This window comes from Rosa chinensis, chromosome 5 (assembly GCF_002994745.2).
Source record: "Rosa chinensis cultivar Old Blush chromosome 5, RchiOBHm-V2, whole genome shotgun sequence".
Lineage (NCBI taxonomy): Eukaryota > Viridiplantae > Streptophyta > Magnoliopsida > Rosales > Rosaceae > Rosa > Rosa chinensis.
Window position 1 is genome coordinate 11,978,594 of NC_037092.1, and position 24,295 is coordinate 12,002,888.

Here is a 24,295-nt window from a genome sequence, read left to right on the forward strand (position 1 = left end):
GTTTGGAAGAAAGAGACGCTAGGGTTGAGAGAAAATCTCCTTGTTTTTTTTCTCGATAAGCTGTTTTTTGTTTAACATTTATTCTAATGTGAGAGTTTTTGTTTTTACGCCTTGCATGTGAAAATCTTTGATAATTTGAGTTTTACAACCAAAATTAATTGGCATTAATTATAGTGGCCCAAATTATATATAAACACACCGGCAAAGTTATATTTTTCAATGCGGGAGTTTTCGTTTTCACATTCTCAACACGCACTCACATGAATGGCAATTTCTCAAGTCATACATGTGGAGAAATTATATTGAGTGATCATGAGCACATGTGACGATTGCTAGAACCATACACATGGGTAATCCGCTTTGATATTATCATAAAATAATATGGATTTCACAACAAAATTTAATTGGCAATGGGTAGAGTGATTCAAATGTTAAGATGTGAGAAGAATTAATTAGGAAAGGTACGTCTGATTTGGACTTGGTTAGACTTCCTAATTGAACATGGTTTATGTCGAAGTTTATTCCGTTTAGGAATATGATATTTTCTCCTGTACGGAAAGGCTTGGTTTTCCTACGACCAATTGGTATATAGGTGGCAGGGGTAGTGAACTAAGGTATGGTTGATATGACATGGTCGGAGTGATCATCTACAAGAGAGTGTATATCTCTTGGGTAAAGGAGCAGAGATGTCAAGAGTGAGTACAGCTCTTGGGTGAGAGAGTGAGTTCTTGGGTAATTCTATGAGTGTGGGTGTACAAGGGTTACGGGTTAGGGTTATGGTGATTTAGCTCAATTGTATCTTGTACTGTAATTATTCTCATAGTGAAGAACATGTATCTCTCCGGATGACGTAGGCATGGATACGTGTTGAATCTAGCTCGTTAAATCTTGGTGTTCTCTTGTTGCTTGTTTTGTGGTTTGTTTTTTTTTTCTATGAGTATACACTGTGAGCTTTGACATGAGAGATTGTAATTCCCTAGCATCAAATCTCTATAAACCCATAAACAATTTTTTTTTTTTTTCTAACAAGAGAGCTTTGTTTTATTCACACTCTAAAAAACCCTTTCCGGTTTTTTCTTCTTTTGGTGGTGGGCAATCAAGAGAAGAGTCCAAAACCCACGTTCATCACACCAAACATATCAAATCATTTTAGATTAAAGACTGGTCGCTGTTGGAGGTGAAAAATTCCGTAGAGGAGTCTGACCCAACAATTAATGCGGACTGGAGCGGGAGCTGACCTGGGAACAATCGAGAAGCTTCCTTGGGAGCGTTGACCTGGAGTTTGACCGTCGGCTCGAGGAGAAGGGGGGTAACTGCAGAAAATCCTCCGATGCCTAAGTCAGTACGTTTCTAGGTAGTGGAGTAGAGAGAATTGGAATTTGATGCATTACCTGGACGTCGAGCCTCCTTTATATAGGCGATGACTTACTTCGGGAACAAGCCGTCATTATTTCTGCTTTGATGGCTGCATTTATTTACACACTTATAATGATAATTATTGCTACAGTAATAACAGTTAATCATTGCGTACTTACTACCGTTATTCATTGCGTATTTATGATAGTCATTCATTGCGCACTTATAATCATAATCATTGTGCGTAGTTATTGTAGTAATAATCGCCGCATTCATGACTGAAATTTAACATCATACTAATTACGGAGTTGATCGCCTTAATTGCAAGCCCAGAATTCTCCCACAGTCGCCAAAAAAAAAAAACAAAAGGATTCAAATAGTACGTTACAAAATCACATTCCAAAAAAAAAGAAAAAGGTTTTTGTCCATTTTCCCCATTTTCAGGGATTTTTTTTCTTCCACTTACCCCATTAAGTTTTTTTAATTCCCTCTTACCCAAAACACTCTAAGGAAGTGTTTCCTAATACCCCATTAATGTTTTTTTTATTTTTTTTTAATACCATTTTATTCTTACCCCTTTGTTACTTAGAGAGTGAGAGAGAAAATAGAAGAGAGAGAAACTATAGGAGACTTCGCCAGAGCCTCGTCACCGGCCGCCGGATTCCAGTCACCGGTTGCCAGACTTTTATGAAAACCTCGCCGGAGGTCCCTAAAGAGGTATTCGGAAAGGTTTATTGCCCCAATAGACGTCTATTGCCCTCCAATAGAGGGGTAATAAACCTCTATTGGCCCCAATATACGTCTATTACCCTCCAATAGAATTTTCGGTCACCGGAATAAGAATTAATTTTCTTCAAATTAGACAAATAAAACTTAGATTAAAGGGAAAAAATGAGGAGATTAAATCAATTCAAAACATCTATTGCCCCATAATAGATGTCTATTGCCCCAATAGATCTTTAGCAGACCTCTATTGCCCCCCAATACAACTTTTTTTTTCCCTTTCTTTCTCGGAGTTATGCCCACAGTTTACAAAAAAAAGAAAAAAAAAATTTAGTCGACAATTTGTTCAAATCTGAACAAAATCAGCCAGATCGCTCTCGAAGGGCTCTGCAATCAATTTGAACAAAATCAGTCGACAATTTGATTCATGAGTCCTAAGCAAAGTAATCATAGTGGAGTATTTTAGCCTTCTGCAGAAACGTTTCACTATGCCCTGCAATCATCGAATGACAATCTCAGTCAAGGATGCAAATTTGAAATGAAGAATCTGCCATTGCCTGAATTTTGAGGACATTAATGAAATCTTACCTGTGGAAATGAGGAGGTCGTTGACGACGGAGATCTTGATCAGATCAGACGACGATCTCGGTCTGCAACCCGGCAGGCTCCGGTTTGGGCGTTGGAGCGATCCAGACTTTGGCCTTCTTAAGAGCGAGAGTGACGTCAGCGTCCATGCAAGATCAAAGGCCCTTGATGGTGTTGGTGCTGTGGAAAGGTTGATGTCGCCGACTGCGTTATCGCCAAGAGGTCAGAGGTCGATGTCACCACTCGCCGGTGGAAGTCAAAGGTGATTTGAGAGAGAGAGAGAGAGAGAGAGGCGCGGCAGTGCGGCCAGTGCCGGCGTCGTGCTGGGAGGAGATAGAGAGTGAGAGGAACGGCTGGGCGACGTCGTGCTGGGAGGAGAGAGAGAGAGAGATAGAGAGAGAGGAGAGAGATGAGAGAGTGGCTGCTGTAGTTTATTAATTAGATTGGGGGTAAAATTGTCATTTCATTTCAAATTGGGTTAGTGGGAAAAAATCTATTGGTTAGGTAAGTTGGATAATTTTGACTCATTTTGGTGCTTTAGGTCAAAGACCCAAAAAATAGTGCACCTAAAAAATAAAGAGTAGCTACAAGTAATCCAAGACAAAAGCTTAGACTGAAAAATTATCGATCACAGCTTCCGATCATCATTCAATTTCCTTTGATTGTCATGTGGCGTGGACTGAATAGTGTTTAGGTCTAGTGTTTACCATATGTTAGTTGGAGATATAGTTAATCCAGTAGATGGAGCAAAACTTAACAATGTAGTTTTGAAGAAGTAATATCACTGCTCTTGTATTGTTAACAGTTTTAAAGTAAAGTTTATACCTAGTCCTGATTTGGACAAATAAAATATTGCTATATGATTCAGTAAAAAAACTTTTAATAATTCCTAGCCATGTATGTTGACAGCATAGGATAAAATTAATTAGTTTATCCAAAATCTCAGGAGGTGATAAAAACTTGTGTGGATATTTCATTCAATTTAACTGGAATGCGAACCATGATTCCCATTCCTCTTTCCCAATATCTATAAATTGCAAGGGTAGCGAAGCACATGCTTTACTCATAAGAAAAACTTTTAATTGCAAAAGCCCTCAAGTCCTATGGCCTTAGTACATGGGAAAATGCTTCTTATGAAACTCACATCAGTCATATTAGCAGCTGCAACGATATTGCTAGCAGCAGCAGCAGCTAATAAACCCCTCCCACCGCCTCAAGCCAAGCCCAACTGCCCAGACCGCTGTGGTAACCTCACAATTCCATATCCATTTGGCATCGGTGACGGCTGTTACATACCGCTGAAGGGACAGGAAAAGCAATTCGAACTCGCTTGTGATAATTCCACTAATCCCCCATCATTGAACTGGACTTACAGCACCTTCCGTGTTACTGATTTTATCCTTGCTGAGGGTCAATTGCAAGTTATGAATCCTATAAGCAAGGATTGTTACAACGAGAACGGCTCTAATGTGGAGTACAAAGTTCCTGGGCTCAATTATTATCCTCCTTTCAGCATTTCCGGTCGCAAAAACAACTTCGTCGCCGTAGGCTGCGACACTTCTGCTATTTTCCGGGGTTTTCGTGGTGAACAAGTGTTCTTCACGGGGTGCATGTCCTTGTGCCCCAACATCAGCACCGTGGATCAAGACTCTTGCTCTGGGGTCGGGTGTTGCCTGCAGAACAAAATCCCTGAAGGACTGAAGAATCTTTCTGTGATATTAAATAGCTATTACAATCATATGGATATATGGGCATTTAACCCCTGCAGCTATGCCTTCGTTGTGCAAGATGGCTACTTTAACTTCAGTGGTAAGAGGAGTTTCGAACAGCTCAAGAACATGGAGCAGATTCCAATGATCATTAATTGGCAGATTGGAAATGAGACATGCGAGGGAGCTAAAAAGAATGCGGTGGATTATGCATGCAAGGAATATTCCGAGTGTGTCACCCAGACAAAGGGCCCATACCTGGTTACTATTGCAAGTGTAAGAAAGGCTACGAAGGGAACCCATACATCGGTTGCCAAGGTGATCTCTTTGCCGATACAGATCTAATATGTATATTTATTATTGATATGCGATATACATATAATGTGTGTTTCTGAACTTTTTATGTTCTTTCAGATATTGACGAGTGTTTGGCTGAAATTAACCCATGCGGGAATGGAACGTGCCAAAATTCACCTGAAAGTTACTCTTGTAAATGTAATAAAGGGTTCAAAAATGATGGTCCTCAGAAGTGCATTGCTCGTCCCACGGCAAACAACACTCCCCTGAAAATTTCATTGGGTATGTCGTAGCCATAGTAATAGCTATTTACATTTTATGCTTCTGCTATACAACAGCGACAAACATGGCTTGTGACCCACCATTGTACCGATATTGTCCCAACTTAACCACCTGATAGGTGTTGGGTTTTAATCACAAAAGGCCTTGGTACAATTGGGTAAGAATCACCTACTTATAAGTTATATTTTATTTGTCACTTTTCCAATGTGAGATCTTTCTTCTCCAACACGCCCCCTCACGTGCAACCTAACTCTAGGTCTGCACGTGAAATTAATTAACAATCCAATTCCCACATTGGAAATTGGGAACACAAGTTTCATATCGGAGACTTGGCCAATGTAACAATCCAATGCCCACATTGGACACTTGGTAACAATCCAATCAGAAACTTCCGATGGCCAATTTAATGAACCCAAACTAGGTCCATGATTGGAGAGGAGATTGGTGAATCAATTAATGAATGAACCCATATCCGGGTCCATGATGACGACGTATTGAAGAGCGACCCGCTCTGATACCATGTTAAACAGCGACAAGTGTGGCCTGTGGCCCACCATTGTACCGATATTGTCCCAACTTAACCACCTGATAGGTGTTGGGTTTTAATCACAAAATGCCTCGGTACAATTGGGTAAGAGCCACCCACTTATAAGTTATATTTTATTTGTCACTTTTTCAATGTGGGATTTTTTCTCTCCAATATACAAATCTATACATGACTGAGAAATGACTATCTCATCTGTATTTTCAAACAAACAAGTACTATACAATATTGCTAGACCTAATTTAAAACTTTTTTTTTAGTTAGTTGTCAATGAGGTAACAAATTACTAAAGAAAATAACTTTTATGAAAAAAATGCTTATATAGAAAAACTTCTTAACATGCATATATCCATGAATGTTTCTACTATATATATACAAGTGATTATCTTACCTGTATTTTCAAACGAAAATTTTAAAATGCATTTTTTTTTAATTAGTTGTTGTTGAGGTAACATTACAATAGAAAATAAATTTTATGAAATTATGTATGTATAGAAAAACTTATTAACATGCATATATTCATTTATAAGATCTTAACGAAATATACCTAAATCATATGCGACCCTAAGCAACAGAATGAGCGCACCATTGGAACACGATCATAAGTAGCACTTGCATCAATAGTGTGTGGGTGTGTATCTATATATATATATATATATATATATATATGTGCACCAAGTTTATTTATCAATAATAGGCCACTACATAATTGCTGGTTATTATATAATTACATGAGATAATTTAGAAACTAAAGTGCAATTCGGTTATGATTTTTCTTTCAACTGCAGGCATTTGTATTGGCTTCTTTGTTTTATTAGTCATAATTTTTGGGTTATATCGCGAATACAAGAGAAGACAGTTCAACCAAATGAAAAAAAAGTACTTTGAAGCAAACGGAGGGCCGAAATTACAACTACAATTAAAGCAATTGGCTAGTCAAAAAGAATCTCTTGCGACCCAAATCTTTACTGCTGAACAACTTAAGAAGGCAACAAAGGATTACGATGAAAATGAAAAAATTGGTGAAGGAGGTTATGGAATAGTCTACAAAGGCGTACTCGATGATAAAAGAGAGGTTGCAATAAAGATGTCCAAAATGACTGCCCAGGTCAAAAGTGATCAGTTTATTAATGAGGTCATCGTTCTTTCTCAAATCAGTCATAGAAATGTGGTGAGGCTGCTAGGCTGTTGTTTGGAGACAGAAACGCCTATGCTAGTTTACGAGTTTGTTGGTAATGGAACTCTTTATGACCACATTCATAAAAAGAAAGGACAACCACTTTCATTTGCACAACGATTGAAGATAGCAGCAGAAACTGCGACGGCACTTTCATACTTACATCACTCTACCACCATGCAAATTGTTCATCGAGATGTCAAGGCAACGAATATACTGTTGGATGAGAAACTTACCGCCAAAGTGTCGGACTTCGGAGCTTCAAAACTGGTTCCTGACGACAAAACTCAACTTTCAACTTTAGTGCAGGGGACAATGGGATACTTGGACCCTGAATATCTTCAATCCAACACACTAACAGAAAAGAGTGACGTTTATAGCTTTGGAGTTGTCCTCGTGGAGCTATTGACAAGCGAGAATGCAGTTCGTTTCGATAAACCCGAGGCAGAGAGAAACCTGGCCAACGTCTTTGTTTCTATAATTGAAGAAAAAGGTCTGCGCGCGCTGGGTCCAATTCTTGATGATGAAATAGTCAAGGATGGAAATTGGGAGATCATCGAAAAAGTTGCCAATCTTGCCAAAAGATGCTTAAGTGTGAAAGGAGACGAAAGGCCTACCATGAAACAAGTAGAGAGGGAGCTAGATGAAATACTGAGAACTTTGGCAAAGCAACCCGGGGGAAAGAAGCTTTATGCCTCCTCTTCCAAAGAGACGGACACCTCTCTTGAGTCACATTCAAACGATTACAATGTGGAGATTAGTAATGAAGGCGATGGTGGTTCTACTGGCATTATTAGCAGTGCAGAGTATGACGCCAGCATGCAAAATCAAGCCCAAAAGCCGTCCGGTTATGGTCGATAAATATTTTTCGGCCTTTTTTAATTGTGTGTGTTCTCTCTATTCCAATTTGATCATTCCCGTGTCTTGTAAAATAAAAGGTACATGAGTAGTCATGAATGCATTCCCCTTTTTTTTTTTTTTTTTTTTTTTTTTTAAAGGTGAAAGTCATGTATATATATGTATGTATGTGTGTACGCGTGTTTAACTTTCTCCATATTATGGTAAGTTGAAATTTTCTTTAGATGTCCTAGAAAATAACATATTCTAAATTCTAATGATTAAGACACAAATCTTTATAAATTATTACACAGAGTCATGACTTGGTACTCTACATTTTTAAACCAACCTATCATGACTTGGTTGGAACAGACTCACTCATCTCAAGTTATAATTTTTCAAAATACAAACGACTAAAATTTATCAATTACACGAAATGATAAAACTACGTACTATATTTTCTTTTATGAGGACCTAAATTGAAACAAAGTATCTAAAACTCAGTGTAATGAATCATCGCGCATCATCATATGGCATTAACATTTGAATTTGCATGCTGTCATACCCACTAGTTGTACCACTAGAACCTTCATCACCATCACCTCTAACATTCACAATGTAAGCTTCTGGATTGATAGGTGACCCCAGCAAGTACTCAGTCTCCTCGGGACATGAATTTGCATTTTTTCCCCATGGATGCTTCGCTGTATTTTGCATTCCCTCCAACTCCATGGCCACTTCTTTCATTGAAGGCCTTTCCTCCCCTTTTATCCTTAGACATCTTTTTGCGAGATAAGCAACTTGCTCTGCTGTGTCTATGTTCCCCTCATTCACTATGTCAGCGTCAAGAATTTCAATCAAGCAATCTTTCTCTATTGAAGAAACAAAGAAACTTGCTAGGCATCTCTCTGCGTCAGGTCTAGCGAAAGAAAGTGCCACTCTGCTCGTTAATAGCTCTGCTAGGACAACTCCAAAGCTGTAGACGTCACTCTTTTCAGTCAGTTGATTGGAATGAAAGTATTCAGGGTCCAAGTAGCCAAGCGTCCCTTGCACTAGTGTTGCTAGCTCAGTTTGATCTAGAGGAATGAAACGCGAAGCTCCAAAATCGGACACTTTGGCCGTGTAATTGGCATCTAATAGTATATTTGTTGCTTTCACGTCTCGATGTATGATTGGTGTGGAAGTAGAGGAGTGTAAGTAAGCTAGTGCCCCTGCCGTTTCTGATGCTATCTTCAATCGTAATTCCCATGAAAGCGGTGATCCTTTTCCCTTATTGAATATATGCTCAAAAAGAGTGCCATGGGTAATGTACTCATAAACTAGTAAAGGCACTTCAGTCTCAAAACAACAACCCAATAGTTTTACCACATTTCTGTGGTTGATTTGAGAGAGAACGATAACCTCATTAACGAACTGCTCACTTTGAATTGGGGCGCCAATTTTTGATTTTTTTATGGCAACAACTTTCTTATCAGGTAGAATGCCTTTGTAAACTGTTCCATAGGCTCCTTCACCAAGAATCTCATCTGCATGGTAATTGTTTGTCGCCTTCTTAAGTTCTTCCGCTGTAAAGATTTTTGTTGTTTCCACGGCTCCTTCATGACTAGCGAGTTGTTGTTGTAATGTTAAGCCACCGTTTTCTTTGAAGTACTTCTTTTTGAGTTTGATGAGCCTCCTTTTGTTATTTCCCAATACATCCACGAAATTACGACCACTAAAACCAAGAAGCCTATACTGACACCTGCACTTAATTGAAAAATGAAATATCAATATTTATGGGGTTGAATGCTAAAGGTAATTTTTGGTATATCAAAAAGAAATCTGTATTGTTTTGCTATCTACACTAACTAAGGCCTCGTTTTATTAGCGAAAAGAAAAGTAATTTATTTGTCTTTCTCGTGAGAATGGAAATGAAATTTCTGAAGAACTTTCCATTCCGATGTTTGGTAACATAAGGAAAGTTATCCAAAAAGTAACAAAATAGTTTGTAATTAATTCAATAAAATTAAATATATTATGAGTAATAAATATAAGGAAATAAGGGGGGAATGTGATTCTTTTGAAATGAATCATTTCCCCCATATTTTCCATTTGCATCCCTAACGCAAGAAATGAACAACTTTTTGTTCTCAATGTTTATTTTTCACGAACCAAACGAGGCTTAAGAGTCAAAGAGTTTGACTAACTATACTGGCTAAAAATATGACTGAAATTAGAAAGGACCAAATCTAGCAAATATTTTGTCATAAAAAAAAAGTATAGCACATATTTAAATACGCGAACTTACCTAATGATATTTTTAGGGAAGTGTTGTTTAACCAGGAATATGGGATGCAAGTCATGTCGTCTTGGTTTCTGAATCCTTTATTACATTTACACGAGTAATTCCCTGGAGGTGAATTTACGCACTTTCCATTCGTGCAGGGGTCCCTTGATGAGGTCGTGCACTCATCGATATCTGAAATACATGATTTTATATCCAATATGAATACGTAAAGTACAACATGTAAATTGAAATTTAATTTCTAGCAGCATTAAAAAATTAATTACCCCGACAACCGAGGTACGGGTTCCCTTCGTAGCCTGGCAAGCACCGGCAAATGTAACCTGCAGCCGTCTCAGTACTGATGGTACTTCGGTCGACACAAATTGTATTCTCTTTGCACGAATAATCAGTTAGGTTCTTCGCTACTGCACATGGCTCGTCCCCGATTGCCCAATTAACAGCCACCGGAAGCTGTTGAATTGTTGTATTCAGTTGTTGAAAACTTGTTTTCGGTGCGAATGTGAAGTTGCCTTCTTCAACGATGAAAGCGTAGCTGCACTTGTAGTTTGATTCCCAGGGATCATTCGCGTTATAGCCGTTAAGTGAAGCCAGTCCAATTGAAATGTTTTGCAGTCCACTAGGGATGGAAGTTTGGGCGCACCCAACGCCGATGCAAGACTCGGTCAATTCCTCGCCAAGAATATCCATACATAAGGCCACATTTACTCCGGTTTGGTAGCCCACATCCACACCTTGCAGATAGACTGCTAAAACGTTGCAGCCAAGGGTAAAGAAGTTGTTTTTGGTTGAGATGGTGTAAGAAGGAGGCAGCTCGAGTGAACTGCTGCTGTTTGTATTATAACCCTCCTCGTCATAGCAATTTCTGGCTATCTCCTGCATTACTTGTAACTCACCGTCAACAAGGGAAAAGTTAGTAATGGTGATGGGAAAGGTAAAGGTACTGTTTGTAAAATTTGCTGATGGGGGTGCTGTGGTGGATTCATCGCAAGTGAGGGTGAACTCGGGTCGCATGGAACAAGCTTCGCCTAGGCCAAACGGGTATGGGATTGTGAGACCACCGCACTTCTCTAGGCATCCTGGCTTGGCTTGAGGAGACGGCACTAGGGTCTGCGCCGCTGCTAGCAATGTTGTTGTTGCGGCCACTAACATTAACAAAGAGAGCAGCGTAACAAGAATCCTCTCATGTAATGAGGCCATGGAACTACAAATTGGGTGGTACTATAGCAACTATGCCTGGCTGTTAAGCCGTATATAGGCGTAGAGGAAGGAAGAGACTCCGTCTCTTAGTTTGCGAGGATGTTCTCTTCCGTTGTGGTAATTGACTATCTGGTCAGCTCTACGAATTGTCAATGTTTTAGTTGCAGTCCATGCACTTTGAGGATGAGCTAGTCGATCGTTCCAGGAAGTATATTCCAACTTGGTAACCTGTACGTAAATCAGACTTGATAATATTCAATTACATGGAAAAGTCAACAGCTAAATCGATAAGAAGATGATTGTCTAAAATACGATTCAATTGCTATCAGGAGCCAAGCAAGACTGCCGTGTGTGAACACAGGGTAGCAGTTTATTGGGTTCAATACATTATAAAGGGAAAAGACACAGCAAAAATGTACAAGAAGCTAACTTCCAAGAAACAATCCCCATCCAAACGTAACCACCAGTACTGGACTACTTGTGGTTTGGGAATTAGATTCTCTATCGAATAATTAAGTGAAGTGAAGTCGTCCCTATAATTTCCAGGAAGTTATTGCGCAGAGTATTTTGGAACATCGGTACAGTCTACATGGTAATTTGTTTGACTAGCTCAGGGTCAACGTTGATCGCTTCACGCTAGCTTGGTCTGAGATGAAAATGACCACTACAGCATCAGAAACAGAATATACTCAAAATACGTGTACTTTTTTTTTTTCTTTTGGGAAAATGGTCCGTACAGTGTCCGAACTTTTTCTCCTTATAACTTTTGGTACTTGAACTTAAAAAAATATCAAAACGGTACCTGAGGTTCTTTGCCCGACAGAGGATTAGTACATACTGCCGTTACCTCCGTTACGGAACTTGCCATATGACAATTTTTTAAGGATATTTTCGCCATTTTATGTCTTCATCCTCACTAATCCCAGCCATGTCCCTAATGTTAATAGATTGATGGTAGTGATCATCCAAACTTCTACACCCGTGTCGCACCAAATCACTCCCCTCTCCTCCTCCTCCACCACCATCGCCGCCATCACCATTAGATCACCTACAGCCATCGCCGCCATCGCCATTAGATCACCTACAGCCACCACCACCCTCGCACACTCCCTCTCTTTCTCTTCCATAAGCTTCTCCCGGAGTCAGTGATCATCATTCAAAGTGACAAAAAGCAAACAGAAAGGAAGAAAGATGAAGACCCAGATCATTAAAAGTGCCATGTTGAATCAAAATCCCTCAAACAACCACAAGATACCATTTCACCTTTTGCAACCAAAAAAACAGTTTCTTGGATCAAAATCCCTCAATTCTTGCATAACCTTGATCAAGACTTGTGCTTTTTCAACAAAATATAGGAACCATTTCTTCGCATAGGACCCATTCCGCCGAGTACTACCAGCCAGTCTCCACCGTCGATTCATCAAACAACACTAACCTTCGCAATTAGGCGTGGCAGTTTCACAGCACCCGACGCCTGAGCAAGAGTCTAAAATGCTCTCACGATCGTCGATCACATAACGACATGCACCCTGTTTGGAACCTCTTTTCGTCCCGGTAGCCTTGGAAAAGTGAGTAAGTGTCTCAACCGATAGCGAAGAATTTGTTTTTGGTGTCAGAGATGGCCGGTGTAAGGAGGAGACACCCGAAGAGAAGGGCAGTTGCTATACGTCATCTCGCCTTCCTCGTTATAACATTCTTTAGCTATGGAATTTGATAATTTGCAGCTCACCCTCCGCAATGAAATGTCAGTAATTGCGATTTGCGAGTGTAGTACTTGCCCAGTGTGTTGATGTAGGAGTGGTGGATAAATTGCAGGTGAGGTTAAATGGAGTGTTTGTTGGCAGGTAGCAACCGTCACCTATACCGAATGGATATGGAATCTGGACATTATCGCACCAGTCGAGATAGTAAGGCTTCGCTTGAGGTGGCAGCGTTTGAGTTGCAACCAGTCCCATCAGACAGAGTTGCATAAGCAGCATCCTATGTAAGGACGCCATTAATTTCACAGATCTAGCTTCTTTAAGTATCAATTCCAGCAATGAGTAGAAGTAGTTAAGTAGTATGATTCAAGTACTGCTTGATTATGAGCAAGTGCAATATATAACTGCTAGTAAGCGCTGGGAATTTTTTTTTTTTTTTTTTTTAAAGAGTTTGGAACCAACTTAGTTGGGAAACTCAGCCCCATGTCGGGTTCCATTTGTTATATTAATAGTAATATTTTGTTGTGGGGGAACATAGAGCCTGAAGCCCAGACTACAAGAGAATAGTGACAAAAACTGATTGGAGTGTTTAACTAGGGGAATTAGCGCCTAATGCTTTGCTCATCGATCTAGTCGTCTATACTAATTTTCCATTGTACTGTTGTACGTACCATTGTTGTCCGCCTTGAGTCAAGTTGTCCCTATAATATCCGGCAAGCTATGGATGCAATAGGAAATGGAGGATCGTTATCCCACTTGGTAATGCTCTCAGTGCGACTCGGAATCGCTTAACCAAGTTTAGCGATCCATGTGAATGCCATGTAAAATCGCCATAGAGTCGACCCAGTCCTTTTGTGTGCTTGCAGTTAACTTCCATAGCCTTAAACAATAATTTAACATGCAATCAAGTATTGAAATCTATAACTTGTAGATTTGTAGTTGTAATTTACCGCACAAAAGCAGAAAAATAATTAAAAACAAAAAATGAACTTACACTACGCCAATAATAGAATCAGACAACACACTTCCAACAACGGCAGAATTTTTAACTGTCGTCTCTTAGTAACAGACGACATTAAGAATTATTCTATTGTGTGAGACTGCTTCAGGCACACAATTTGTAGTATAAGTGTGATGTTGTCCCGATTTTCAAATCAGACAACATAAATTTTTTTTTTTGTTGTCTCTTTTTTCTTATTTAGACAACTGTTATTACTTTGCTGTTGTCCCATTTTTAGATTCAGACAATAGTTATTTAGTGTTTGTTGTACAAATAATATTAAGACAAAGATTGAGTTTTGATGTTGTCTGACTCATTTGGTTCAGACAACACAGTTGTTTATTGCTGCTTTGTTCTATTGTGTAAATTTCCTTTAAACAAATAGATTCAGACAACAATTATTTGCTGCTTCTATAGTCTGTTGTGTAACTCTCCTTTAGACATTGGATACATTGGATATGAATTTATGTTGTCTGAGTTTTCACACTTAACCGAGACTCAATTTGTTCGACTCAATCCCTCCATCGATCAACACCACTTTCATTTTGCCCGCCCATTTTTTGATCAAAATTAAACTCTCCCCTTTTCACACTCTCTCGGATTCTAAAACACTGAATTCGACTATCGTTCTCTCAAAGTCTCAAACCCAGTCCTCTGACCTCTCTCTCAGAGTCTCAGTCCCCTACTCCCCTTGATACAAAAATGAAAACACAGAGATGGTCTCGACGATGGACGACGGCGGCACAGCGGGTGGAAGCTTTATTGCTTCTCTGTCTCCTCGAACAGTGGTCTTGGTCTCTCCACATCACTCGAGATTTCGGTCTCTCTTTGTCGTCTCTCTCTCTCTCTCCTCGACGGCTCTGGCCCTCTCCTTCTCTCCTCAACGATCGAAGGTCTTTTTCATCCTCGTAAGCCGACAGCTCTAATCGAAAGCAGAGAAATGGAGCAGATCCAGTTCAAATCCTGGAGGTCTCTCTTTTTATCTTGAGAAAATTAGATATAAACCCAAAAATTCAACCTTCTATTAGAAAAAACCCATACATACTTTTCTTTTAGTTTACACCCAAATCACATTGATAAACCTTCTATATAGAGTGATTCATAAAAATAAAAAAAATAAAAAAATAAAAAAGAAAACCTTCCATATAAACTATAGGCCTATATATAATCAATATTTTTCCTTATTTTCATGTATATCTAATTTGCCCTTTTACATTCTCTCAAATAATACATGTCTAATGTACATAGATGTAGGTAGGGCTTAAATAATAGAAACGTTCAAGCTTAATAGAAATTGACATACAATGATATATACCACAATCATAAGTGTAACATTTTTGTTTATACAATCATAGGTATAATATAATAGAAAACCTAACAAAGAGGTATGATACAGAAAATAATGATAAATTCTAATACAAAGATGTTATACGAAACCCATTAACATTTAGGCTGTAATCAAATGTATAAACCAAAAACTAAGCCTCCTATATGTTAGATACATACCTGAAATCAAATTATCTAGAAAAAAAAAAGTATTCTAATGATCAGGTACCTTTTTAGTACATACCTTACAAATAGAACAACTGTATAATATGTTATTAACCTATGTTTGCTTTCCATTCAAGTGTTTATATGAAAAATATAACATACCTTTTATATAGAAAAAATCAGCTATAAACCTCGATCTAGGTATTGATTACCAGAGCTTCAATCAATGATCTAGTTCATCAAGTGTATTTGTTTAGAGCTTGCAGCATATTAAGAAATTTTTGACAAAAACATATTTTATTTTCTATGTCACTTAATGAGAATTTATTTATGTAATCAACTTAATCAACAGATTTGGGTATATATTAAAAAAAATTATAGATGGGTTTAATCTAATAGGTGTAATCAAATTTGGGTGTAATATAAAATGCCCCTTTTATCTTTTATCCTTTCTTCTCTTTCAATTCATATATCATTTAATTGTTTGTTATGCTGCAATTTGCGAACACCCAGAACCAGAAATTGGTCCAACGTAGATACAAATAAGGTAGGACAAAGGCTTTATGTGCCTCCTGAGCTGGAAACGATAATTCTTTGTCCGTCTGTCTCTGTGCGACTGTTGTTTGTTTTATTTTTGGTATCTTTGATCCTCTGCTGTTAGGTCTTGTTCTTCCTTTTCTTCCACTTCTCTGCAAATCTTCATATGTACGCGGATTGACCATCAAATTTTCGCCAACGTTTAGCCCTCTGGGTCAATCACGCAATCTCAATTTACATTGGCTTTTGAATGGTGGCTTGGTTTGCTCATCAATCCTAGTCTGAAAGGTAATTTAGCTCTGTTTCTCAGTGATACGTATTCAAATTTATATAATTAGCATTCTTTGATTTAGAAATGTATAATTTCCTATGAACAAATGCGATGTTCATAAACAATTAAATTTGGATGCTTTATCTTTTCTGATGTTCAATTGAGTGTTACACCATTGAAATAAGGAGCCCTGCACAGCTGTTGTTCATAATTCATGTGTTATTGGCTGCTATGGGATACTGGGGATTAGATTCTATTGATAAATTGTCAATTTTTCGGGTTTGTTGTGAAAGTTCTGATAATTGTACTAGCTATTGATGTTTCAAAGGTGAATTTAGTGTCATGGCTTTGTTCACTTTCTTAATTAGAGCCAGATGCTAGGATAACATGTCTATGTCTATGTTGTTAGACTAGTTCTGTTTGCAAACATATACCGTTTTATTGAAGGTTGGCTAAAGAAGCCTGAAAATTATAAAGATTTAACATTCATTATGTGATATGCTCTCTCCCAATGCTCTTCACTAACAAAGTTTACGGGTTTTTGATCTAGTTTGGTGTTGAACATCAAGATGGGAGCTTGTGCGTCCAAGGTCAGTGTTCTTTTCATTCTTCCGATCCTTATGTTTTCTTCAGCGGCTTAAGACTTCTCATATGTCAATTGGTAGTAATAATATATCTTCCTCACAGGAAGTTTGCGGACAATTGTTGGACAATAGTTCAATTTCTATGCTTAAAATGTATGCAAAAGAAGTCTATTCTCCTTGATATTTTCCCTCTGTTCTTCCTAGCTTCTTTTTTCCTTCCTTTTTGTTTTATACTGTGTCTTCCTTCTCTTCTGCATTGTATTATATTCGTTGCAGATATAAAGAGAAGTTTACCCATTTATTCTCACTTCATACCTTGCTGATTGCTCCAACAAAATATAGGGGTTCATTGGGAACAAAATGTGATTTTGATATAATGCAAATGGAATGCTGTAGGGCACTACGAAAAGTCTGAATCATTAACTAAAAGCATCAACAAATCAGAGAGAGAACATGAACTTGTAATTGCTGTAAGTTGTATATATCTAGAACATCTATCAATTACAAACTTGATACAGAGTAGTTTTTTTTTTTGCTATAAATGAGATATTTCAGTCTATATCATCTAGGACATCTTTCAGAATCAGGTATTTCTTATTCTTTTCTTGCTTTTGTGGTATTTTTCTTCAGTTAAAACTTTCTGTTATATATATATATATATATATTAGATAATTGTTTTATTTATTGTTATTTTTGTTTTGTTTGATAATTATTAAGAGATAAGAAGGATTTGGTTTTGGTTTTGGTTGTTGACAGTGGGTGAGAGAAAAGAAAGAGAAAGATAGAAATCATGTCCTTTGCAGCAATCATGTTCTTCCATTAGAGAAACTCAAAAAAGACTTGGTAATCTTAACCAATTGAAGCTGCTAATTAAGACTTTTTGCTAATCTCCCTGCTTTTAGTAATCTAAACGAATTGAAGCTGCTAATTGAGTTTGTTATCTTGTCTGCTAATAAAACTAGACTAGTGTTTCGATGAGGTACTTAATGAGTTTGCTCTACTTGGGTTTTCAGATTTGGTGAAGAACCTTGGTACCATTCCAAGGTCTGGCACCAAGAAATTCATGGAAGCCTTGGCAGCGTGGCTGCTGTACCTGATTTTAGCATGATTGGTCAGTTTGGTGTTGGGTTCTACTTTGCATATCTTGTTGTTAAGAAGGAAGAGGAAGTTGATGAAGAGAAGGAAGTGGTCATGTTTCTGGCCTTGATGTTTTTGACCTTTATGTTTAGGCACGGTTAGTATGTTCATGTTGGGATGATGATGGAATGAATTGGTTTTGGATATTTAATCAATTAATGGATATGTTTTCGGATGTGTTGATCAATTAGTTTTGGTTAGATACCATATGCAGAATGTATGTACTGTGACTCTCTCTCATACCATTTCATTCCAAATACAAACTGTTGTCTAACAATTGTCTTACAATGGAATATCATGACATGGAATTCAAAAACCGTTGTATGAACAATTTAACTACAATACTTTTCAAACAGTTTCAATTGCGCAACTAGATAAAACACAACAAGAGAATCATTGTTCAGCATAATTAAAAACATCAGTTATTTAGAGAAATCTGTAATATTAAATATAAGCAGACAATGCTTTCTTCATTTTTCGATTATCTTGGGTAAATCCACTCAACAGTTAACAACTATTCCTTGATGTTGAAGATTCATAGAGACAACACCTTTTTAAAAAACAATGTTCCCTGACTTGTCCTCACAAGTCTCCAGTCTTCATTTTATGTTGACCTAATTTGTATTCCACAATAGCAATGGTTTTCTACAATTGTTTTTTCTAGTGTTAAGAGAATAGGTATTTAGACATCTGCTTTTTTACTATCTTTCATCAAAAGACAGTTTTGTGCTGTTGTCTGACCACCCCCATCAAATGGCAGACAACAGCGCTCTGGGGGCTATACCTATACTTTGCAACTTTATATCCGCGCTCTGGGAGTCGCGGCGGGACTAAGCCTCAGAGGGAGTCGCAGCTGCTACAGGAGTGATTCTCACTTCTCAGATGGTGATTGAGTTTTGAGACCTAGTCTACTCGAGTCGATCATTGATGGACTTAGTATAATTATTTTTTATTTTTTTTATTTGGGCTATACCTATACTTTGCAACTTTTAGCCCAAAATCTCCCTTGGGCTACAGCCCAAGTAGCCTTGGCTGTAGCTACATCCCTGCGTGTGGTGTACTGGTCACAAGTGATGTTGAACTCTAGTCGGAGGTAAAAGTCGGCACCAATGCCAAATGGATATGGAATTGGGACGTCACACAGCGCTCTGGGCAATTCGGCTTGGATTGAGGCGGCGGTGCTTGAGCTTTTGCTACTAATAGAACAACCGCATAAGAGAGATGCATGATTTGCAACTTCCCAGCGGGTAATAAGGCCATTGCACCTTAACACTACAGAGTGTTATTGTTTTAGACGAGAAAAATAAGTATGCCTACATTATACTTAATTTATAGGGCTTCCATCATCCATGGGGTAAAACTAATTCGTCCTCTTTGCTCAGAAGTCTCTTCCAATAATGTTATTCCTGGCTCCACATAGAGGTATTTTTTATTTTTTTTTAGAAAGTATTCAGTGCATCAACGTACACTTGCACCAATAAAAATAGAGTATTAGATAACATTAAATACATTTTTTATTATTATTAAAAAAAATACCTTTAAATATCAATGACTGAAATTTATTAGATTTACTACTTCATCTGCACGAGTAAAGAATTTTCCATGTTATCTCCGGTTAGTTGAACTATGAAACATGGTTGGTAATGCTCTGCTAGTCAATTAGCGAAGTTTGTAACAGTCGATTGGCCCGGCAAAGTCTTTTTCTACTTTTGTTTAGGGGTGGGCACGGTGCTGTTCGGCCCGGTTTGAGGCCCAAACCACATCCGCACCGTATTTTGCAGTTTGCCTTTTTTTGGAACCGCAACCGAATTTCTTCTAGCTGGGCCTCATTTTTCGGTTACACAGAAATGCGGTTCAGTGCGGGCCGGTTACCGAATATTTTAGGCCCATTAATAAGACCTTGTTTAATCAGCATTTGAGGCCCTAAAGCCAGGCCCAAACTGCTCAATACATCATCCAAAAATCAAAAGTTTATAGCTACAAAACTCCTAAGTCTAAAAACATCCAAACTGCCAACTACTAAAAAGACTCAAACATCAATTCTTCTAAAAAAACATTCATGAAAGTTCCAAAATCCAAAGTTCCAAACTGCAAGTGAAACTGCAGTTGAACAATCAATAGTTCAACACTTCATGAAAACATCAATTCCGCAAAGTTCAAACTTCAAACTGCTGAAATTAAAACCAACAAGGCAAAGTGCAGTTCAACACGATACACACCATCAAACTTCATAGTTCATAGTTTCATACATAAAACCAAACAAGAAATAACAAACTGAAAGTCTAAAACATTACATGCCGGAAAATTGCTTCAGTCTCCATTCTTCAATCTTCATCATCAGAATTCCCTTCAGCTGGATCTATCAAAGTATTCAAGTATTCAACAATCCCAACAGAAAGCAACAAAATAGTCAATTACATCAAAAGTTAGAATTCGAAGCAACGTTAACAAAATGCAAGAAATCTGAAAGTTTTTCCAATTTTTGAACTTACCAATTTCAAGTTTTTCCAACACAGCATACAACTCCATCTCATCTTTGGTGGGCTCCTTGTATGCATCAAAGCCTCCTCCTTTTAGCCAGTCACTCAGGCAGACCAAAGCCTCAACCATCTTAGGGGTGAGTGATGCTCGGAAAGGATCCACAACTCTTTTTCCAAGGCTGAAGCCAGACTCCGAAGCCACGGTTGAAGCCGGTACAGCAAAGACATCCTTGGCTATTTTGGACAGAATAGGATATCTTGGAGCATTCTCCTTCCACCAGTCCAAAATATGGAATTTTGAATTAGAAGGGTCTTCTGAAGCCTCCAACAGATACTTGTCCAACTCATTCTTGATCACCACGACATCTTTCTTCTGCCTAAGAAGCTTGAACTGGTACAGGTTTGCTGCATGACTATCCTCTTGCTCTTGCATAGATGTAGACTCCATCCTTGGCATTGTGACATCCCTTGAAGCTGCTGCTGCCACTGGATCAGATTCTACAAATAAAAAAAATAGTTGCGATTAGTGTATCATTATTAAAATAGCAAGGTTATAGAGCAAAAAGATACAAGTAAATAACTAATATTCTCTATACATTTTTACCTTCATATTCTCTATATAGGTTATGCAATGCATCCCTCACTTCATCGATCATCAGAATTTGTAAAGTCTGATCTGCTTGCAGCTTCGGGAAGAAGAACTCAAGATACAATAGCTTGTATCTTGGATCTAAAACCACGGCAATGATCAGAATCTTGTTTAAATCCTCAAGATGTAGCCAATACTTGTCAAACTTCTTTTTCATCAAGTTTGCAATATTAACTAATAAAGGATCATCACTGCTCATGCACTTCTCCATCTCACCCACGATTGTGCACATCCAAAGCAAAGGCTCATTTGCAGTTACAAACTTTGTGGCACTAAATTTCAGGGTGGCTTCATAGAAAATTTTTAGGAACTTGACGAGCCTTGCTACCTTATCCCAATCAGCAGATTTAGGGGTCCTTCTCTCCTATTTCCACCCACTCTCTCTTGGAAATAGTTCTCAAACTGCTGGTCTTCATCCTCAAGCCTCTAAAAGGCCTTCTTATACTTCACAGCGATATCCAACATAAAGTATGCTGAATTCCATCGGGTGCAGACATCTAAAGGAACAATTCCTCCCTTATGCTCAGTCTTTTCTTGAGCTGCACACTTCCTAAACTTATCTAGCCTTGCCGGTGAAGATCTAATGTACTTTACCGAATTTCGAATGCCATCAATGGAGGAGTCTAGCTCCTCCATTCCATCCCTCATAATGAGGTTTAGAATATGGCAGCAACATCTCAAATGCAGAAAAGAACCTCCCAACACCAACTTGTCCCAATTTCCTATCTTCTCTTTCATGTAATCTAAAGCAACCTGATTTGGACTTGCATTGTCCACAACTATCATAAAAACCCTCTCAATCCCCCACTTTATCAAACACGATTCAACTAGCTTTCCTATGGTTTTCCCCTTGTGATTTGGAATCACACAGAAATTCAAAATCCTCTTATGCAGCCTCCATTTTGAATCAATAATTAAAGTGCGCTATCAACACCATGTAGTTGATGTTTTGGATACTTGTCCAAGTATCCGTAGTCAGCGACACTCTCTGCTCATTAGCAACAAGAAATCCCCTAATCCTTTCCCTCTCTGCCTCATACAACTTCAAAACATCCCTAGCTAGTGTTCTCCTAGAAGGTGGATTAAATAGAGGCTGAGTCACCTTCATGAATTCTTTAAAACCTTCATTCTCAACAAAAGAAAATGGTAGTTCATCACGAACCACCATTTTCGCACAAGCTAGCCTAGAAACACGCTTTTCATAACTCACAGAAATTAAATTACCTCCACTTTCTGCGCTATCAAAGGTCAAGAACTTCTGCTTCTTGTTGGGGACATAAATGGGACACTTTCGACACTGGTGGAGCAAATGGTTCCTCATTGCTGATGTGCCATTGCTTCTAGTGTCGCTGGCGTATGTCTTGGGGCAGTACTTGCACTTTAAACGAGCTGGCTTCATGATACTCCCATTTGGATTCTTGCACTTCTCAAAATGCGCCCACACGACTGAAGTGTTCTTCCTCTTGACTTTGCTTGAACTCCCATCAGGGTCTCCTGGAACTGGTGGTATTGGTGGAAGTCCTGGAACTGCTGGAACTGGTGCTGCACCTTGATCAACTGTAGGCTGAGGAGTTGGTGTGGGAGTAGTTCCAATACTGGAACCTGCAGTTGGAGTTTCTGTCCCTGTAGGAGTCGAAGTTGCGCTAATCCCTTCCATAATCTGCATATACAAAACAGAAGCCCCAATGAGACTCATAAACCCAGAACAACAATGAAGCTCAAAAACCCTAATTTCAAATTTCCATTTATATCATAAAGCCCCAAATCAATATTGAAACCCAAAACCTTAGTAAGAATATCAAAACCCGAGTTTTAATAAAAAGCCCCAAATCGCATTTCGAAACCCTCATTTGATTTTGAATTTTTGATTGTGATAAGTTTTCTAGAAGAACAATCTAAACTCTAAACATCTAAACATGGATCTTCAAGCTCAGTAAATCAATCGGAGATTTAGAGAGCTTACCCTCGCAAGCTCTCGGTTGAGAGAGAAGATGGGATCGGAGCAGATGGGTCGAGAGAGATTGAGAGAGTTGGGAGAGGTCGAGAGAGATCGAGAGAGTTGGGACAGGTCGAGCGAGTTTTTTTCTTTTCTGAAGAGAGAATGAGAGAGTGTTTTGGCAAATGAGGTTGTGCGGCCAGGTTTTGACTTTTGAGAGTATTAGGGTTTCTGCAGATCGAGTGCATACAAGTCTATGTAAGCTTGGTTTATGACCAATCATAATTAGACAAGTAATAAAATTAATTCAAAAATTAAATTAAATAAAAATGCGGTTCGGGCGGTTTAACTCGGTCGGTTTAACACCTAGACCAGATTCCGAACCGTTACGAACCGGTTCGGTTAGGTGAGACGTCAAAACGACACCGTTTTCAATCGGTTCGGTTACCGAGCCGGAAAATCTGGTGCGGTCGGGTCGGTTACCGAATTTCCGGTCTGTTATGCCCACTCCTACTTTTGTTGCTAAAATAAGTTTCACTTCTTTATTGATTCCAGCTACGCACGCCAGCTACATAACGTCACCACTTGGCCCTTCACGGCTTCACATGTGAACACTTCATATTAAATGAAGCGTCTTCGTGGGGAAGAAAGAAATATGTTCGTGTCCATCTGAATGGGTTTTTGTTTGAGAAGTTCACACAAACAGCCAAGGGGAAGGTTGTTGCAACCTTAACAGGCCCAGATTACAGGAAAGGTTGTTGCAGTTGGTCCCATTTCCTTTGCCATTACCACCTTCTTTAATAAATTGAACCTATTTACGTACAACTAACTAATTATTACAAAATTATTGAGGAGAAATTAGTTTGTAGGTTAATATGGTGTGGTGTAAATTTCTCCTCTCTCTCTCTCTCTCTCTCTTTCTATTTCTTTTCATGCCAACTCATTGAAATTCGCAATGTAATCATATTATTGAATCGAAGTCATTCATTTTGTTTTACCAGACCTTGCTGAGATAAATTAATGAAACCACCGAGACAGGGTTAATTTAGATATCATAAATCACATATATAGGACAACCCTCACAGCAGTAGGCATTAGGAAACTACAATTCATTATGCACAAGGACTGAAAGAATCCATGGTTTATTGAAAAGGAAAAACGAAGGAAGAAGGAGACGAAGAAAAGGAGAGCATTTGTTTTACTGAGCGGACTACATTGTTACAGACTTTGTTACCAAATTATAGTTTTACATGGACTTACATACTCCTAACATACCAAAATACCCTACATACTGCTAACACCCCCCTCTTGCACAAGCCAAAGCCCTAAACTCTTCATAATCATTGGTGACAATACCATCAGCAAGAGAAATTCTGCGCCTCAGTTTCATGTATAGTTACATAAGCTCCAAAATTTTAGATCCAATAACCTTGAGTTCATGGTTCTTCTGCTGAGATTGACATAGTGATAAAACGGAAGCAACAAGCTCCTTATTGCCTACACGGCTGCACCATTT

The 24,295-nt window shown here is 38.5% G+C and overlaps 4 protein-coding genes and 1 long non-coding RNA gene across 11 annotated transcripts; 3 read left to right on the plus strand and 2 right to left on the minus strand.

Annotated features, from left to right (window-relative positions):
* Positions 1-3,742: 3,742 nt before the first annotated feature.
* On the plus strand, positions 3,743-4,580 carry LOC121049145 (wall-associated receptor kinase 2-like; the record flags this gene model as incomplete). Its single annotated transcript, XM_040505724.1, has 1 exon — positions 3,743-4,580. A coding segment is annotated over exon 1 (813 nt), but the record flags the coding sequence as incomplete, so codon positions are not given.
* Positions 4,550-7,634, plus strand: LOC112166148 (wall-associated receptor kinase 3). Its single transcript, XM_024302920.2, has 3 exons — positions 4,550-4,691; positions 4,788-4,952; positions 6,285-7,634. Exons 1-3 carry the CDS (start codon positions 4,586-4,588, stop codon positions 7,532-7,534), a joined length of 1,521 nt encoding a protein of 506 aa, XP_024158688.1. The 5' UTR covers positions 4,550-4,585; the 3' UTR covers positions 7,535-7,634.
* A 389-nt stretch (positions 7,635-8,023) lies between these two features.
* On the minus strand, positions 8,024-9,111 carry LOC112203165 (wall-associated receptor kinase 5-like). The gene is made up of 2 exons (XM_024344171.1): positions 8,975-9,111; positions 8,024-8,882 (listed from the first exon to the last, which is right to left on the minus strand). The coding sequence occupies exons 1-2, from the start codon at positions 9,109-9,111 to the stop codon at positions 8,024-8,026; spliced, it is 996 nt and encodes a 331-aa protein (XP_024199939.1).
* A 5-nt stretch (positions 9,112-9,116) lies between these two features.
* Positions 9,117-11,128, minus strand: LOC112166149 (wall-associated receptor kinase 1-like). Its single transcript, XM_024302921.2, has 3 exons — positions 10,061-11,128; positions 9,798-9,968; positions 9,117-9,251 (listed from the first exon to the last, which is right to left on the minus strand). Exons 1-3 carry the CDS (start codon positions 10,992-10,994, stop codon positions 9,136-9,138), a joined length of 1,221 nt encoding a protein of 406 aa, XP_024158689.1. The 5' UTR covers positions 10,995-11,128; the 3' UTR covers positions 9,117-9,135.
* A 4,533-nt stretch (positions 11,129-15,661) lies between these two features.
* On the plus strand, positions 15,662-17,973 carry LOC121049477. 7 transcript variants are annotated; one of them, XR_005800412.1, is made up of 6 exons: positions 15,662-16,010; positions 16,544-16,583; positions 16,681-16,730; positions 16,974-17,047; positions 17,334-17,420; positions 17,591-17,973. It is a non-coding gene; the product is annotated as an uncharacterized LOC121049477 (long non-coding RNA). The 7 variants fall into 7 exon arrangements; XR_005800414.1 differs by lacking the exon at positions 17,334-17,420; XR_005800415.1 differs by lacking the exon at positions 16,681-16,730 and having other exon boundaries at positions 16,920-17,047.
* Positions 17,974-24,295: the final 6,322 nt, after the last annotated feature.